This window comes from Periplaneta americana, chromosome 16 (assembly GCF_040183065.1).
Source record: "Periplaneta americana isolate PAMFEO1 chromosome 16, P.americana_PAMFEO1_priV1, whole genome shotgun sequence".
NCBI lineage: Eukaryota > Metazoa > Arthropoda > Insecta > Blattodea > Blattidae > Periplaneta > Periplaneta americana.
Genome location: NC_091132.1, coordinates 22,523,211 through 22,543,152, shown reverse-complemented (window position 1 = coordinate 22,543,152; position 19,942 = coordinate 22,523,211). Strand labels below are relative to the sequence as shown.

Here is a 19,942-nt window from a genome sequence, read left to right as displayed (position 1 = left end):
TCTTAAAAAATGTGTACGTATGTTATCACAATAACTACCACCACCCTTATTATAATTATAGCATTGTTTAAGGCACAAATGGGACACCAAAGCATGGACCGACATCAATGCTAGATTAGCAACACCATCATACTTAGGCAGGGCAGATCATATTAGAAAGTTTAAATTTAGAAAACAAAGAACGGATGTGGAAAAATTTTCCTTTGTTAACCGCACAATAGTAGACTGGAACAGCTTACCTGCGGCAATCTTTCAGGGTAGTCCTCTCAAAATTAATACATTTAAGGAAAGGTTGAAAAGATTAGACTGAAAATGTAATTGTAGGTGCAGTGTAAATATCTAAGTTGTGTCATGTAATTAAGATGTGTAATTTAGTTTACATGTAAATAAATTAAGATGATATGCAATTATTTAAATTGGTAATAATTGGGTGAAATAGAAGTACTTGTAAGTTATGTTTACTTTTGCTTATTGCAGGCGTTACTATAAAATAATTTTTATGTATAGTCCTAGGTTTATTGCATCTATTTATTTATAGTTAGAAATAAATTTAGGTTTATTTATTCTATTTTACTTTTTTATTTTTATTTTGTTGTAATTATTTTATAACTGTAATGGTATTGTATATTATGTCACTGCCACCGTGTGTATGTATACCCAATTGTAGTGTTAAATACGTACATAACCTTCTTGTCTTATTATTTAATCTCCGTCTATTTAGACTTCCAATTCAGTGTAATATAGGGGAGTGTCTCCTGACTAACAATCGATTCTCTTATAATGTGTGTGTGTCTGACAGTGTTCAACAAGATTTAGGGTCACCGCGGAGACATCACAGGACAAGTACAAGACAAGGATAAAAATTCAGGCCGTGAAATGGAGATAAATTTCTATCTGTGCCAAGAATAAAAGCAAACCACGGGCCACTTAATTGGGAAACGCACATGCTATTAAGCCATAGCGGCGGACCTTCATCATGAACTGTAATCTCCGTAAGCAATGCATAGCTTATTATGTAGTTTTCTGTCAAGTACTTCCAAACTTTTACCGAATATTCATAGTGGACCCCGCCCGCAATCAATTGCGTGTAAGTGCGGTCTGACAGTCAAGTTCTGGAGCTGTTCCACGACAAACACAAAAGTGAATGTATCAATCCACCAACATCAGCACCGCTGACATTTCCTGCATGCTTCTTTATTAAATCGACTGCGCCAGATCATACTCCCGGTTATATCATCGTTGGAATGCTAATTAGAGGGGAGGTTACACAAAAAAGGAAAGGGGGCAAGAACAAATGAAAACACATGCGACATATTCGGAGGGGCGTGTCCACTAAGGAATTATTTCAAAGGACGTTACCTACATATATAAAAGTCCCGTTTCTCCAGAACGTTAGTCAGTTCTGAGCTGTGGTAACGAACCAACAAATATACAATAAAATATATTCTCAACAGAAATGGCTTCTATGAAGGTAAAGATTAGTTTGTTTTTTAATTAAGTTTATTTTTTCTCATTTAATTTATTGTAGGATAAAGGTTGGCAATATTGTGATAGTTCTTTTTGAGAATCTATTACAATTTTACTGAGCGCGAGGAAGATCGGTTTTTTGGGTCAACGTATTAAGGGAATGTTCGTGGACAAGTTTCTGCACAAAATCGGTCCTTCTCTTGTTCAGTAAAATTGTAATAAATTCTCAAAAAGAAGTATCACATTATTACTCGTATCACAATATCACCAACACTTACCCTATTCCATAGATCGTATAGCTTCAAAATTCGGTACAAGTCAAAAGTTATACAAAAATATACAATACCTAGTAAGCAGATTAATTCAAATTACAACCATAAACAATTCACTACTTTAGAAGTTATGAGCATGCTGAAATGTTAATTCTGCTCTTAGACTTTTCTCTTGGCCATTCAGATCATTAAGAAAATTGGCAAGTGCACTGAAGACTGTTATACACGAACAGTGAACTCGTTTTTTCTATATAACATCTGAGATTAACAGTGGGTAGATGGAAGTCTAATTCATGTCTTATATTAAAATTATTAATGTTTTGATTAGTACTAAATATATTAAATTGTTTTTAACATAGTAAAACATTAGCGAAAGAGAGTATTCATAAAGTAAGATCAGTGCTTCTAAATCTAGTTTTTTTATACGATATCCTTTTATGAGCACCTGCCATTATTCTCATAGCTTTCTCCTGTAAAACAAAAATGTATTTAGTTTCGAGTGAGTTGCTCCAGCATATTAATTTTCACATTTTATCATATAATGAAAGTATACAAAGTTTGACATTTTAAGGATGTTTATATAGCCCATAGGAGGTAAAGATCTCAATGCATAACACACAGAGTTCAATTTAGGAGTAATGTATTGTGTGTTTTGCAGTTCAAGTGATTATTCAACTCTAAAGTATGAAATTTTGTGCTTAAAGGTTCTTTGTGATTAGTTCCATTTAACCTAATATTGTTAGGAAACCTGAGCACTGCCATAACCTATAAGAGAAATTGCCAAACTTTTTCTTCGAGTGCAACTAGTTAAACGTACTAAAGATTCAAGTTCGGTATCATCTACCATAGGAAATATATCGATTTGTCACGAATTAATGTATTTTCATAATTAAATACATTAAGATTACGAGTTACAAAATATGTTTTAATGATAAATATGAGGTTGTTGCTTTTAATGTCCGAAACAGTTTTTGAAAGTTCTAATCTAAATTCAGCCTCAACATAAAGTCTAGTTATTTCTATAATGTTTAAAAAACCAAAACAAAAAATCCATTTACGTATAAGTATTCTATGTTATGTTAAAATGTAGAATAATTATAAATACAGTATATATCTTATAAGGAATATCCAATATTACATACATACTATTGAATGTTTTAACAATGAAGGCAGAGAACAGATTTTTGTAAAGTTACTTTCTTGGAACACAGAGTTCTTTCGGAACTCATATTAAAAACTCTCCGGGTTGGTATAGAGAGCTATAAGAAGTAATTTAAGAGTAGGAACTCAGAGCGAAAATCCCCGGTGTGGCATATAACTCGCAATAATTGCCACTAAAATGCCATAAAATTATTCTAGCACGCAAGCTTATTGAGATGACTACACAGGAAATTTTTCACTAGTAGATCAATAGTATTAACTCTTTCTATATCTGTAAGATTTCATTGATGGCAGAGCGATAACATTCTATTGGCATCATAGTAGTGTTTGTAGAGAGTAAAATCTGTGATGTTTTTCGTAGAAGTTTCATTTTGTTTCATTCTTTTGAGTTTGTTTCTGTTATACGAAATTATACCCTTGAACCATGTGTGCAGCATTTTCTGTTCTTATAAACAACATTATTTGTATACGAGTATGTTGTTACAAAGATAAAATTCTCCCCTAAATCGTACTACTGTAACTGAGAACACATAAGTAATAGAAAATTAAGCTCTGATTTTATATCGTAGATCATCGTTGTCTTCGCCACACTGATGGCTGTCGTACTATCTTCCCCGGTGTATGAGGAACATAAGGAAATTGAACACCATGTAAGTATAATCATTTATAGTAATCCTTTTTAATTATTGTTTATGTAACGTTTCATTCAAACTATAGAGTCGATGAGATTGAGTATAATCCCTCCTGAATAAGAGATTGCTCAGGCACGATAATATTACGATAAAACGTAAGAATTTTTGACGCAATGACAGTAACATTTTTGTTTAATTTTGATATGAGGAAAATTGTAATGTTTAAAATGAAAGTTTTTCGTGGCTAATGAGAAAGACAGGCTTCGGCACGAATTGGAGTCACGTGATTATCATGGCCATATTGACAATCGCCTAATGTATACATGTTCATAGTTCTAAAAAACAAAGGAATTGTTGTATTAAACTCCTGTTAAACGTGCATTTATATATAAACTTGTTCAATGTTGGCCATGTTATGACTAAGAATATGACATCGCGCCATAGCCTGTCTTTCTCGTTAGCCGCGAAGTTTTTGCTATGACGTCACTCATGGTACCATGGGAACGAGTGGTTATCCACGCGGCCCGTCTCGCTACATTCTCTAACTAATGTGTGTCGAGGTTTCCCTCCTTCAGAACTTTCCCTCTACATTTCTTAGCATATTTTTCTAAATTATTGAGATGAAGGTGATAATAGCGAATAGGGATTATAAAGAATGGACACTTCGCGTCGGTACCTTTTTTTTGTAGCCAGACTGATTTCAATGACCTTCAAGCCAGCTAAAGCGTGAGATTCTGCTTTCTCCCTAGAGTTGGCGCTGACATCACACCAGCTAGCAGTCGACACAGCGGAAATATAACACATATAATTAATACATCTAGGTACATTATGTACTCAAATAAAATAAATTGGATCCATAAAATAATACATCCGTCATTAACTGTAATGTCTAGACTCTAGAGTTCCATCATAATGAGAGTTGAGACGTTGACCCTAATAACAATTAAAATATGTAATGATTTGATAGCGCTGAAAATGGAAAAACAAAACTCTTACGAGAAGTAAAACCATATACGGTACCTATATTATATTAAATACAAATATTAAACGAATTCGATACGTAATTTTATAATGTATTATATTATTTTATAATATAATTTATTATATCTGAAATATAAAATATTATTATTACAACTAGTTTGTCACTGAGAAATAAGGAAAAGCTGTTAACTTGAATTTATTTGAAGCAAAGCGTTACTTGATTATGCAATAAGGTAGGCGATGTTTGGTTCCTGTGTCTCAACTCTGTTCTCAATTATTATCTTAGCGTATGCTCGATTACACTAACCTCTAGCGCTTGAAAGTGGAACTAAACGCTGGCGCACAGAGAAACAAAACAGAGGAAAATTCGCTCAGTGTCCATTCTTTATAATCCCTATTCGCTGGTAATAATGTCAGCGAAATGAGTCCAGAGTCCAGCACCGAAAGTTACTCAGCATTTTCAATTCAGTTTTCAATTCAGGAATCCGCCCCTGAGCACGAGTTCTACTCTTTCAGGGGCGAGCTAAAGTTTTTCTGTATATTTTATGTTACAATTATTAGCAAAATAAAATTAATTAATTAATTAATTAAATAAATAAAGAAATAATTTGCTCTTAATGGATCGAGTGAAAACCCCGAAAAAATCTAAAAAATGCAATTTGTCCCGACTATAATTTGAACTTGGGTCGTTCGTTGCACGGTCAGGCATGCTAACCGTTAGTCCACAGCGACGAACTTAAATTACACTTAATTCTAAATAAATAAGTATAAATATATAAATTTCTGTTATCCAGTTTGTATTCTATACTTTTAGGCACACAATCGAGACCACAGCTGTAATAATATTTGATTTTCTACCATTTTAGGCGCCCGCTCACTACGAATTCAAGTACGGAGTGAAGGACGACCACACGCATGACATCAAGGAACAGTATGAGAAACGTGATGGCGATAAAGTCACGGGATACTACAAGCTGGTTGAGCCTGACGGCACCACCCGCACTGTCCACTACACCGCCGACAAACACACAGGATTCCACGCCAAGGTTGAGAGGTCGGGACACGCCATTCACCCAGTCCATCAAGAGAAGAAGGTTATCGTCCCCGTCAAGCAGATCGTTGTTCCCAAATATGAAGAAGTTGCATTGCCTTCATACTCCCACGAATCATCTGGCGGTGCCGAGAGCTACACAAGTTTTAAGTTTTAAAAAGAAATAGCTCTGATTTGTTCTGAAATCTGTACTTGTCACAGGTTTCAGATTAATGCATTACAAAGCACGCCTGTGACATAAAATCTGTAAATATCTCGTAAATGTTTTTCATAGCTCACATTCATAATGAGGTCAATGATGATAAGGGCTTCAGGGAATCAGGGAATTTTTCAAATTCAGCCTTGGTAGTTGAAGGAATCTTTCTCCTGAACTCCATGCAAAAAGGAGAAACAGAAGTCTAGTCTATGTGACATTAGCTCAAGGCAATGTGCATTGTTTAAAACTGTAATCCTGAATAATATTACATCATTTTGCAAAGTCCATTCCCAAATGTTAGTGGAGATGACATCGTTTCTTTTTTCACCGTTGTTAAACATTTTCTAATATTCGCGATCATGTTACTCATTTCACAGTTAGTTGCTATTTTCCTTGTATTTTATATAAATAAATGCATAATATTATATACAATGTTCATTTATTCATGTTATCCTTTGATACCTGTCATATCCTATAATATACTGTATTTACAATGTCATTGGCTTTTGCTAAACAATTTTTGTAAACTCCTTTCTCAACGTTTTTCTGTCAAATATCTTCCAATAGCTTTCCGAATTCATGATACCAGCAATCGGCATTCTTCTGTCAAATTACATAATATATTATATATAAGAGCACAGTCCTTCCTATACTTACCTATGCGTCTGAGACTTCAACAAGTGTGAATAATTAAAATTGAAAATATTTGAAAGAAAGATGTTGAGGAAAATATTTAGATCACTTCAAGATGATGGTATGCGAGAATAGAGACTCAGAAAATGTATATAAGCATCCAGATGTAATTGAAAAAATAAAAGCAATTTAAATGGAGAGGTCAAGTGATGAGAACGCCACCAGAAAGGAAAATTAAGTAAGTTAGAAATGAAAAACCGCCGAAAAGAAGAGCACTGGAAGACAGTGTATGAGATATTTAGGCTATAGAGGGAAACCTTTACAGACAATAGGCATAATTCATGGGGAAAATGTTTGCAGGAGTAATCTGGCACAGTAATGTTTGTTCTGCAGTGAAAAGACTTCACGGTTTGTATAACATAATAATAAAATAATAATAATAATAATAATAATAATAATAATAATAATAATAATAATAATAATAGTAATCCGTCTTAGCCCCAAATATTTTCCTACACCTTAATCTCTGTTCCTCTCTCAAACACAATCTCTGTTCCTCTCTCAAAGTGAGAGTCCAATTTTCACAACCATAAAATAAATGTAAATAATAAGTATAAATAAAAATAAATAATAAATGTTAATAAATGTAAATAATTTTAAACAATAAATTTAAATAAATTTAAATAATGAGTGTAAATAAATGTAAATAATGAATGTAAATAAATGTAAATAAGTGTAAATAAAAACTGTAAATAATAAATTTAAATTAATGTAAATAATAATTGTAAATATAAATAATAGGTGTAAATAAATGTGATTAATAAATGTAAATAATAAGTGAATATAATAATACAAAGAAATACAAACAGCAAATGTAAATAAATTTAAATAATGAGTATAAATGTAAATAGTAAGTGTAAATAAATATAAATAATTTCTCATATTTATTCTGCGTTTAATACCACGCCTGTGTCTACAAGGTAAATAATAATAATAATAATAATAATAATAATAATAATAATAATAATAATAATAATAATAATAATTTATTTGAACGATCATAATAATCGTACACTTTTGGTTGGCACTCCCGATGAAGCAAAAGCTTGTGGCTGGGAGTGGAGTTTACATCGAATAATTAAAAAGTAATATTACAAGTTTAAGCCTACACTAAAATAATTATTTAATTGTTTAATTTAAATAATCAAATATATGTAAAGAAAAGTAAAGTGATGAATATCAAAATAATAATACAAGAAATACAATGAAATTATATGAGGTAAAACACAGAAGATTCGATTAACTAGAAAGTACAAGGGCCGATGGCCCCTTTAAAAAATAATAAAATGAAATGGAAAAGTATTAAATAATACAATTGTAAAATAAATACAAAATATTATGCAATAATATAATGGAGTAATATATTTTATACATAAATGATATTTTAGTTCTAATTGATTTATTGAATTTTGAAGGCTTGAAAGATACTTAACTTAGAAATATATATATATATATATATATATATATTTTTTTTTTTTTTTCAAAATTTAATGTAAGATAGAAATAAAAAAAATGAAAAATATCAAAAGTTTGTTTTTGAACTTCATTGCAAGGAAACATAATAATGTCATATTGCTGTGTTTTATAATAATTATCATTATATAATAATTCGGTTTTGTAAGCTATTTAATTTTATTCGTTTAATAATCTTATTAAATTGTACTTGTGGTTTCATCTTATTAGCACAGTCTACTATATACAGTCACGAAGCTTGAGTTTTGAGGGTGCTAGAAACAATAGACTGTGACGGTACTATTTTGCATTGCCTGTAATGAGGCGATATTAGCGATCCTAGTGGTGAGCAAATATCTAATGTTTGCATATTTACTACGTATTGAGCTTCGCGACTGTATACTAGACTGTGTTATTAGCATAATTTCACTCGCCCTAGCACTCGTGCAATTACTACAGATAATTTTCTCGTACTTTTCGGGCGTAATAAACTGATACCGCGCTCGTTGTACAATTATGCGTTTCGAATGTGGTGATCAGTCTACTCCTCTGGTTCTCTGCAGAATGCGCGTTGAATACCGTCCAGTCTCCGAAATGGTGGGGGTGACTTGGGATCATGAATGTATCTGGCATGCATATAGCATGAGTAACATTACTGTGGTTTATGAAAGCATCTGTCAGTACATTAGAATAATAGCAGATGACGCCACTACCAAATGATGGTATTGGACAGCGCCACTACACGTACGGATTGTATGGAAACGCGATGTGCTACAGCAGTACTTGTGGAGTGATTTCCAGTTCCTGTCCCGTACGGTCTTCCGGCATGTCAAATGCAGCTGGTGTTGGTGTATTTATGTTATTGGGTTATTTTACGACGCTGTATCAACATCTAGGTTATTTAGTGTCTGAATGATATGAAGATGATAATGCCGGTGAAATGAGTCCGGGGTGCAGCACCGAAAGTTACCCAGCATTTGCTCGTATTGGGTTGAGTGTTGGTGTAGAAGTAAATACGAATCAGTTGTCCGTGTTTCTGAGCAGTGAAGGAAGTTGTGTAGATATTTGTATTGAAAGACGACTAATTTATAATAAAGAGACCTACGTGTTTATGTCGAAAAGTTCGGTGGTAGAGAAAACAGTGTTTTACACAGTGAATTGTATTATATTTATAAGTTCAAGACCTCCAGAAGTGCATAGCTACAGGGACTGAAACGTTTATCGAAATCTCAAATCAAAAATTACAATAGAGAAGCGTGAACTGCAAATGAACATCTGTATATTTTCCAATTTCTTTACTTCTACATACACCAAATTATTGGCTATATCACTTCTTCAAAACAATTCCTGTCCTTCATCACTGATAGAGCGATGTCCAGGATAGAAAGGAAGGCATAAAATAGTTTGATATACCGCAGATGAGCAGAGGGCACCAGAGACGTCTGAGGTAAGTGCATAAACGACATATTATGTGGAAGAAGGCCTTTCGTAGAGTAAACATTTTACAGATGTGTTATTTAGTCAACTGTCCGAAGACAGGTCTGCACCTCACAAATAATACCAACAAGGCACCACTTATGAGGCAACTGCCAGGAGATAATGGGGTAGGGTGACCAGTTCCTTTCCCCCTCCTCCATTGCATACATCGCCGATTAGCTACATATTACACTAATGATTAATCGGTAATTTCATAGAAGACGGGCACTTGGTTGAATATAATAAGTATTACCAACTTCTTTATTTCAGAGTTAAATGTTTGTGATCTTTTAGTGACTTTTACATGTTAGTTCTAGGTTTTTTGTACTAGGTGTCGCCGTGATTTTCTTTTAATTTTATTGGTTATAGTTGTCATTTGTTCTAGAATTTTCGTTAATTTTGAATGGATAATGACGTTACCAGTTGTTCTTGGTTGTTTGACGTGAGTGGTGTTATGTTGTGACTGATGGCTAAAGCTATTGAAAGTTTCTCATTTTATGATTTTTGTGATTTTTGTGATTTTCTTTCGATTTGATTGGCTATAGTTGTCATTTATTCTAGTAGAATTTTCATTAATTTTTAATGGATAATGACGTCCTGTTGTTCTTGGTTGTTTGACGTGAGTGATGTTATTGTAGATTTGTCTGCGTTTGTCGAATGCGCATCATCATGCTTAAGAAAAGCCACTTTTCAGTGCCAATAATTTATTTTGTGTGCACAAGGTTGGAATTTTGAAGTAAGAGGGAAAGGAAGGAAACCGTGTTCTGAAATTTATGTATTAAATTTTGTGTCGATTTTGGTTTAGTTCTTTCGCTGGTGAAGAAGGATTGTGTTGAATGTTGAGAAGAAAACTGTTTTTCTGTGGTTATTTACTGAATTTTCCGTATAAGTTAAGGTGTAATAAGTATTCAAAGAGAATTTCATTCAGTGTAAACACGTGGTTTATTTATGCAAAGTTGACTGTACGACAAAGTGTTGGTTTAGTTCTTTGTAGCCTGCATGGTTTAAGTTTAGATTGCCTTAAAGCCTGTGTCATATACTGGAAGTGAAGTGGTTGTCGTTGAAGACGTCGATGAGAATTGAATTTCATTTGATAAGATGATAAATTATTATGTTTTGTTTTGTCTTTTAGTGATTTTTGGGGGTAAAGTGCGGACGAAAACTGCCAGAAAAGTACTACCAACTATGAAGTTCGAATGCCACGAAACGCCAAAAAAATCGAAGGCGAAAAATTAAATGTATTTTCATTTTTTTTGGAGGGCTTGTTCTTCTTTAAAAATATGAATATATATTTGATTTTTCATCTTTGATTTTGCGATGTTTGGTGACATTTGGACTTCATAGTTGGCAGAACGTTTTTGGTAGTTTTCTTCAGCCATGTTGGATTTTGCCCGTCTTCTAGGATATTACCGATTAATCAGACTTCAGATGCATACAAACAAGTTTTCTTCCTCTGACATACTATCAAGCGAGATGTAATGCCTGATAATAGGTAGATGTAGTACATATCAGCAAGAACCTCAATCAGATGAGCTTAAAAATATTATGTACACTTCAAAATAGTAATTTTGACTATTTGAATTGCATTATATGATAAACTAGCGCACAGGTACTTCTGGTGATTCTGAAGTAAAAGTCGTGGAATTTATAGGGGATTTTTTTTATGTAAATGGAGTTGAATATACCAATATACTGTATTTAAAAAACAAAATTGTTAGTAAACTTAGTAAATTGCCTTTGAAATGAGGGGTGCGTCATAATGTAGGTGAATATGTGGTGGTTCCTAGTGAGAAAAAGAAAACGTAGGGATATAAAATATACGATAGTATGTTACGTGAAACATGAATAATTTGTATTAATGGAATAAGCACTAAAATAGTAAAACGGAACATATTATAATGAAATAAACACATAGTTTTCGTAATGTAACTCCGTTTGCATATCCGTCATTACAGTAGCTGGTCACAGACCAGTACTGACAATGTCACTAAACAAAAAATCAGGATCCCTTTCCAGCGTTTGAAAATCTCCGAACTCATTCGTTGTCATTTGAATCTTCTCGTAGACCGTCGAGGTAGAGGGCCTTGATGTCTCCTAACCTAACCTAACCTAACCTTTTGGTAAATCTTTACAATAGCGTCACCAAAGGAAGGCGGACAGTAATAATGGGCACATTCTTAGACAACTGTGAGTATGTGCAAGGCATACAAAAAAGCCTAAACTAACCTAATCTAACCTGTCACTGATTCGTATATACAAAGCATATCAAAAACCTCAACTAACCTAACCTGTCGCACATTCGTATATCCAAGGCACACCAAAAGCTTAAACTAACTTAACCTGTCATAGATTTCGTATATTATGTAAAGCATACGAAAAGCCTAAACTAACCTTACCCGATCTTTCACAGATTTCCGCACCTCTTTCCTGACCTCCATTTTCACAAGAACTTTCGACCCTTATTTTCGGTATGAAATTGGCGCCGGCATTTTTTATGACATATAATAACTCTACTAAGAGCCAAGGATGCAAATACTTTTGGCTATTCGGCAGAAAATATTGGTCAATATAACAAACATCAATGACATCATCGAGGATCAGTGACAGGTTAGGTTTGATTTGTTGAGGTTTTTGGTTTGCCTTCAATGTTATATGCGTTTTGATAGGCATGCCAAAACCTGAACAAACTAAGAAACTAAAACCAGTATTCAAAGCATTAATATCGAAAAATGAACTTAATGGTGAAGTTCATGATAACATTAAATTTTTAACCTAATTTGCGATAATTATTTAATATTTTTAATCAGATGCCTTATTTGCAGATATAGCACATTTGTGACTAAATCTGCAACATCCTCAACTATTTCAGAAAATTCAAAACAACATACAGCTCAGGAAGTAAATGAGTTCATAGCCACCGGCGTAGCTCAGTCGGCTAGGGCGCTTGCGTGCCAGTCCAGAATTCCGCTCGGGCGCAGGTTCGATTCTCGCTTGGGATGATTACCTGTTGGGTTTTTTCCGAGGTTTTCCTTAACCGTAAGTCGAATGTCAGGTAATCTATAGCGAATCTTCGGCCTCATCTCACCAAACACTATCTCACTATCACCAATTTCTTCGACACTAAATAACCCCGCATTTGATACAGCATCGTTAAATAACTAAGTAAAGAAGTTCATATTTATTCACTAACTGCTACCACAGCCTAGTATATACAGTCACGAAGCTCAGTACGTAGTAAATATGCATCCATAGGTAGTTGCTAACCTCTAGGTTCGCTAATATCGCCTCATTACAGACAATGCGAAATAGTACTGGCACAGTCTATTGTTCCTAGTACCCTCACAACTCAAGCTTCGTGACTGTATATACTAGACTGTGCTGCTACTGTAGTGATGCCCAACATCTGCTGTTTGTAGATGGCATGCAAAAAGCGCAAGAATTTCTGGTAGTGGTGAAGATTTAAGAAGATGACGGCCTTTCACATAAGTCTGTTTCGCACTCACATCTCATCATGTTGACTGTTTTCTGTGGTGCAGGTGTCGGTACAGTATATTGTCGGTTTTGCTTTGATTTTTTCTTACTAGAGTTAGTTATTTTACGCTATTCTTTGTAAGTTCGGTTTCTTTTTCTCATGCTAGTTTTAGCATGTTTCTGTTAATTAATTTTGTTTTATAGTCTCACATAAACACAGAAGAAGACGGAGAAAGGGAGAATAAAAGTAGCACTTAAAAATAATAAAACAAACATTTTATTACATTCCCCACTCATAACCCCTTTCGTTCTACGGTGCAGTAAGAGAAATGGATACGTGACATATGTTAAAGGCGGTATCTTTTACAATAATTACGTAATTGTAAATACAGTTGACTTATGGCACATCAATAACATAAATTGAATAAATATAGCCTATAGTGCCCCCCCCCAAAAAAAACAAAGTTAAAACATAGTCTATAGCTCAAACTTGATTTGATAAGATTTGTTTAAAGCGACTTTAAAATAGGACACAAAGGTTGTAAAATGATGGGAATTTATAAGGAGATAATAATACCTAATAATATTAATAATAATACGAGTAATAATAATAATAATAATAATAATAATAATAATAATAGCAATGGGATGGAAATTTTATATACCACTAAACATGAAATTTGTGCGATTCACCTCTAAATTCCCTAGATTATCGTGGCAATGCCGGAGAGTGTAGGTCGTGAATTAATTGTAGTTGACTCGCGCATTATGCCCGAAAGTTGGTAAGTCTGTAATTTAACCATAACTGATAACAAACCTAAAGCAGCGACCTGCTTCCGATACTGCTCCTCCCTTGGCCGCACAGCAGGCTATTTTGGTTAACTTCTTATTGGGTTATTTTACGACGCTGTATCAACATCTAGGTTATTTAGCGTCTGAATGAAATGAAGGTGATAATGCCGGTGAAATGAGTTCGGAGTCCAGCACCGATAGTCACCCAGCATTTGCTCGTATTTGGTTGAGGGAAAACTCCGGAAAAAACCTCAACCAGGTAACTTGCCCCGACCGGGAATCGAATCCGGGCCACCTGGTTTCGCGGCCAGACGCGCTAGCCGTTACTCCACAGATGTGGACATATGTTATGGATATTAAATTAGTTAGACAATAAATCCATAACATTTGATTATTAAAATATTTTGTATTTACATACTTATGTAATATTTGATACGTAATAAAATATAATATGTTTATGAAGCATGCCTAATAGCTGAAATGAGATTTATGATCATAATGTAAACTATACCAAAGGGGACCATAAAATATTTGCAATGATGAAAGAAGAACTAAACGTGGAACCGTCTTAAATTACATACGAACAGAAAGGAACAACTGGGTAATCCACGTTAACAGAATGGAACATGAGAAGATCCCAAAAAGATTCTTGTATTACGATCGAAGAGGCAGAAGATTAATCGGTAGACCGACGAAGAGATTAATCTAGACTGTAACAGGCGATGTGGCCTAACACTTTCCTGGAAGAAGAAGAAATGTATAAATTTAATATGACATACAGTAATTACTTTTCACATCACTGTTAAAAGACCGAATAATCTAGACTGTTTTGTGATGTTGAGGCAATCAGTACTAAAATTAAGTAAATAAACGTGGATTTTCAGTTTAAACTTTTAAAGGAAGCAGCATTGTATTTCATCACAATATATAATTGGCAATTTATTGTTGAGTATTATTCAAACAAGTATACAAGTCGAGAATCGAACTAAGGTGAAAAGCCAACAGCTGGTGAGTTTGACTATGTTCAGCATTTTATTACGAATCCACGTGCATGCGAAAATGCGATATTGCACTTTGACGGCGATGAAGAGTCATGTCACGGAAGTAATACTGGAAAGAAAGTAGATTTCGTAAAGGCTTTCGAAGAGGAATGTTACACTTTACAACTTGATACACATTTATATATAAAAGGAACATACGAGTCATCTTCTAATCATCGAGTAGACCAGCAGTCTCGAGGATTATAAGCAGTTCTATTTCAGAATCAGAATGTCTTTTGTGAAGGTAAGTATCTACGTATAAATTAATCTTGATAAAGAGATCAATGACAATATTTTACATACACATTTCCAGTTTTAGAGGATTTGGAGAGTGAATACAGATACGGATATAGAAATTTCTGTGTAGAAGTTGAGACTTTTCGTAGCTTTCATAGACACGAGCAAATCTATATTGCTAACGAATACTTCATTGTTTATTCTTTCTTTTAATTCGTTCAAGAAGAAAAAAGTGACAATATCCGGTCCTCAGAAAGAAAGTGACTTTAAAAAATCTATATTTCGTAACAACTTCTGTGTTGTGTGTTTGTAAGCTTACAGATATGCGTTGTAATCATTGTATGATTAGTGAATCAATTATTGTAGAAAAGAAATAGGCTATAAACTGTGCCGCAATTTACCAAACATGTAAATTTGTAGTTTTAACTGCAGTGAATTAGAAGAAAATATTTTGTGTAATAACTTCTTTCGAAATACAACGTTGTTGTCAGTGTATGTGCTTCATTACACAGTGTGAAGGAATTTATTGCTATTTGATCGTGTTGCAGAACTGACGTACTGAAAATTTATTATTCCTTGCCATAAACTAAAGCCATAATAAAGAATAATATTAGTGAGACAAATAATAATAATAATAATTTATTTATTTATGTGTTTAGTTAATTACTAATGTACAGTAGTGGAAAAAAAAGGACCGACCTTTGTAGCTGATTTCAAAGTCACAGATTCAAATTTTGCTAGCCACAAAACACATCCATCTTGTATAATTAATTGTAACAATGAAATTTATTGCATTTGTTCGATTCGTACCGTCCTTTGTTTCCTTCAGTGCCTCAAACTTATAGACGATAAAACTTTGAGAGTTTTATTTTCATCTGCCATCAGTAATACATTTCTACCTCTATTCGGCAAAGATAACTGCGTATTTTTACATTAAATAGCAGTACATACTTCTGGCTTTACTATTCATATTGAAATTACCACAGTTTGACACAATACACAGCACAGGATTCTTTTGTATCAGCTGCAAAGGTCTTCCGGTTTTTTTGCCACTATTGTACTTATTTGTATAGTTATTTATTTACTTCTTTATTTTTTACTCATTTATTTATTTATTTATTTATTTATTTATTTATTTATTTATTTATTTATTTATTTATTTATTTATTTATTTATTTATTTATTTTATACTAAATGTAGTAGCGTTTTATGTATTTGTTTATTTAGTTACTAATTTGTTTGGTTTTTGTTTAGTTCTTTTTTGATTGTTTAGTTGCTGTTGCGTTTGTTTAGTCACTTGCTTTTTAGTTTCTTGGTTGCTGGTTTAGTTACCTGGTTGCTTGCATGTTTAGTTGCCTGGTTGTTTGCCCTGTTTAGCTGCCCGGTTGATTGTATATTTAGTTGCGTGGTTGCTTGCCTGTTTGGTTGCCTGGTTGTTTGCCCTGTTTAGCTGCCCGGTTGATTGTATATTTAGTTACCTGGTTGCTTGCCTGTTTAGTTGCCTGGTTGTTTGCCCTGTTTAGCTGCCCGGTTGATAGTATATTTAGTTACCTGGTTGCTTTCATGTTTAGTTGCCTGGTTGTTTGCCCTGTTTAGCTGCCCGGTTGATTGTATATTTAGTTGCATGGTTGCTTGCCTGTTTAGTTGCCTGGTTGTTTGCCCTGTTTAGCTGCCCGGTTGATTGTATATTTAGTTACCTGGTTCCTTGCATGTTTAGTTGCCTGGTTGTTTGCCTGTTTAGCTGCCCGGTTGATTGTATATTTAGTTGCATGGTTGCTTGCCTGTTTAGTTGCCTGGTTGTTTGCCCTGTTTAGCTGCCCGGTTGATTGTATATTTAGTTGCATGGTTGCTTGCCTGTTTAGTTGTCTAGTTGCTTGTCTATTTAGTTGCCTGTTTGCTTGTCTATTTAGTTGCCTAGGCATGGCATAATTGCGCCCCGAAGAAATCAGGTAGCAGAAGGGACATGGCATAGTTGCGCCCCGAAGAAATCGGGTAGCAGAATGGACATGGCATAGTTGCGCCCCGATGGGCATAGTACACACGAAAGTGATTGTCATAAAATAAATAAATTACTTAAAAATATTACAGTGATAGCTGCAATGAAATCAGGTAGGCCTAGCATATGGTCAATTTTGCTATTTAAAATAATACTTTTTTTATCGATCACACACAATAAATGAACTGCATTTTTTGTTTGTACATCGATATCTTAACCCTATGGTACAAGGTTTCGAAAATTGAAAGTTAGAACCATTGTGAATTATTAACTCTTTACCCTTTTCACTAAACTTAACATTCATTTTAAATTAACCTCACTATACGCCACAGACGGTGTGAAAATCACTAATAAAATTTCAAGACTGCTAAGGCCCCATATTCCAATGGCTCACTCATTTTAATATGTCAGTTAATAAAGTACTGCCAACTTCATGGTGTTCATTTTAACGGTAGGCAATCGATAATCACTGCATAAACAGTAGAAAAACAGTTAATAAAGTACTGGCAACTTCATGGTGTTCATTTTAACGGTAGGCAATCGATAATCACTGCATGAACAGTAGAAAAACAGTTAATAAAGTACTGCCAACTTCATGGTGTTCATTTTAACGGTAGGTAATCGATAATCACTGCATAAACAGTAGAAAAACAGTTAATAAAGTACTGGCAACTTCATGGTGTTCATTTTAACGGTAGGCAATCGATAATCACTGCATGAACAGTAGAAAAACAGTTAATAAAGTACTGCCAACTTCATGGTGTTCATTTTAATAAATATTAAATCGAATAAGAAATCAATAAGGTTGGTTGATTACGAGGCTCGAGTTTCCGTGGTGTCTTTTTCTCTACCTATTTCATCGGGGCGCAACTATGCCATGCCCCTTTTCTCTACCTGATGGAACGGGGCGCAACTATGCCCACAAAACAGAGACCCTTTTTTATCTGCTGCATTTTATCTGACCGCGGGCGCAACTATGCCCTGCCCAGTTGCCTGATCGCTTATTTGTTTATACTTTTTCTTCCTGGAATTATGAAAGAAAAACACATTTCCAAAATTTGATGTACGAAGAACCTCAGAATTCATTAATTCTATATGGAACGTAGCTCTTAACTACAGAAATTACTCAGACGCAACAAAAAGATCGTTAAAGAGCATTAATGAATATTTAAATGTATGAAAGTAAAAAAAAAACAGGTTCCTACATACATTATATTATCAATAATTATTCGCTAGGATCATGTATTGTCATGTGACTGCTTTCAGACTGACATTATGTATATATATATATGTTTTTTTCTTTCAGGTCGCTATTGTTTTAGCCGCGGTGACAGTCTCCCTAGCTCTTCCTTTACATCACGATTCTGAACACGACGTAAGTTACACAAATATTTACTATTTTACCATAATATAACGTATTTATGTAGCTTATATGTGATGAAGGCTGGCACTCACATAGGTTTTCTACACAAGTAAGAAATATTCGTAAATTATTTACATTTAACATAAGGTCACCTTCACTCTCAGTGTGATTCTTGACATACGTAACGTAAACGTTACAAGCTGCCAACCGTATTCAGATAGTACGTATAGCACTGGTCACCAAATAAAAATAAAACTAATAGTTTCTTGATATATTTTCCTAGAGAAATAGTTTTGCAACTACAAGGTTCTTATGAATAATAATCTAGGTTTGAGGAGTTGACGAGTAAGATCAGGACACTAACCAATCCAACAGAACCGGCAGTATTAAACAGCCGAATGTCCACACCTGTGGAGTAACGGTTAGCGCGTCTGGCCGCGAAACCAGGTGGCCCGTGTTCGATTCCCGGTCGGGGCAAGTTACCTGGTTGAGGTTTTTTCCGGGATTTTCCCTCAACCCAAAATGAGAAAATTTTGGGTAACTTTCGGTGTTGGACCCCGGACTCATTTCACCGACATTATCACATCTCATTCAGACGCTAAATAATCTAAGACGTTGATAAAACGTCGTAAAATAACCTACTACAATAAAAACAGCTGATTTCTGTTAGTAAGAGTAGATCACTTGTACTTGTATAGATTAATTGAATTTCGGGAGAGGGAGGGCACTACGACCCAGCACTGCGACCTTAGAAGAGTGACCAAGTGTTTCGTCAGTTATGATAAATAAATTTAAGTAATGAAATAACTGACACTGCAAGATAGAACAGGACAGACAAAAAAGAAAGAAGTTTAAACAACATAAAAATTGTTATTCATTCTCAAAATATAGTGAATTATATATTTACAGTTCACTACAAACAAGTAGCACTATTTTCACATTAAGTTAAATACAGTAAAACTTCCTATTTTAATTAATGTCAATTTATATACGTTACTTCGATCTCCAGGCGAGAATTAATTTTTAACAAAAATTCCAGGTACACCCTAAATACGACTTCAAATATGGAGTGAAGGACTCTCACACCCACGACATCAAGGAGCAGGCTGAGAAACGTGACGGCGATAAAGTTGAGGGATACTACAAGCTGGTTGAGCCTGACGGCACCACCCGCACTGTCCACTACACCGCCGACAAACACAACGGATTCAACGCTCACGTCCAGAAATCCGGACACGCCAGCCATCCTCAAGCTACTCACCATGTGGTGATCCCATCACACTCACACGGATCATCATACGCTTACAACTCACAACATGAATCAGGATACGGCAGCCTGGGGTCTTATTAAAATGACTTTGACTATACATGTGTATTTGTTTGTTCATTTCCTTTGATAAAAATAAAATTTTTGAGACGATGTTCTTTAGTTATAATTATTACAGTTATCTAATGTTTCTGTATGATTCAAAAGGTAATATTTTCGGCCACAATTCCAGCGACCCCAATTTCTATTCCTGTAAGAGTGAAACGTATTATTATTATTATTATTATTATTATTATTATTATTATTATTATTATTATTATTATTATTCAGTAGTATTATTTATCCCCCTCTATGGTTCATTAGACAGTATAAACTTCCGTATAAGCGTTTCTTGA

At 34.2% G+C, this 19,942-nt stretch overlaps 1 protein-coding gene across 2 annotated transcripts; it reads left to right on the top strand.

Annotated features, from left to right (window-relative positions):
* Nucleotides 1-8,674: 8,674 nt before the first annotated feature.
* On the top strand, nucleotides 8,675-19,700 carry LOC138716161 (cuticle protein 19-like). Of its 2 annotated transcripts, none has more exons than XR_011336582.1 (3): nucleotides 8,675-9,352; nucleotides 18,224-18,292; nucleotides 19,320-19,700. XR_011336582.1 is itself a non-coding variant. In XM_069848992.1 (3 exons), the coding sequence occupies exons 1-3, from the start codon at nucleotides 14,914-14,916 to the stop codon at nucleotides 19,629-19,631; spliced, it is 396 nt and encodes a 131-aa protein (XP_069705093.1). In that variant the 5' UTR covers nucleotides 14,872-14,913; the 3' UTR covers nucleotides 19,632-19,700. The 2 variants fall into 2 exon arrangements, 1 of the variants encoding a protein (XP_069705093.1); XM_069848992.1 differs by lacking the exon at nucleotides 8,675-9,352 and adding an exon at nucleotides 14,872-14,928.
* Nucleotides 19,701-19,942: the final 242 nt, after the last annotated feature.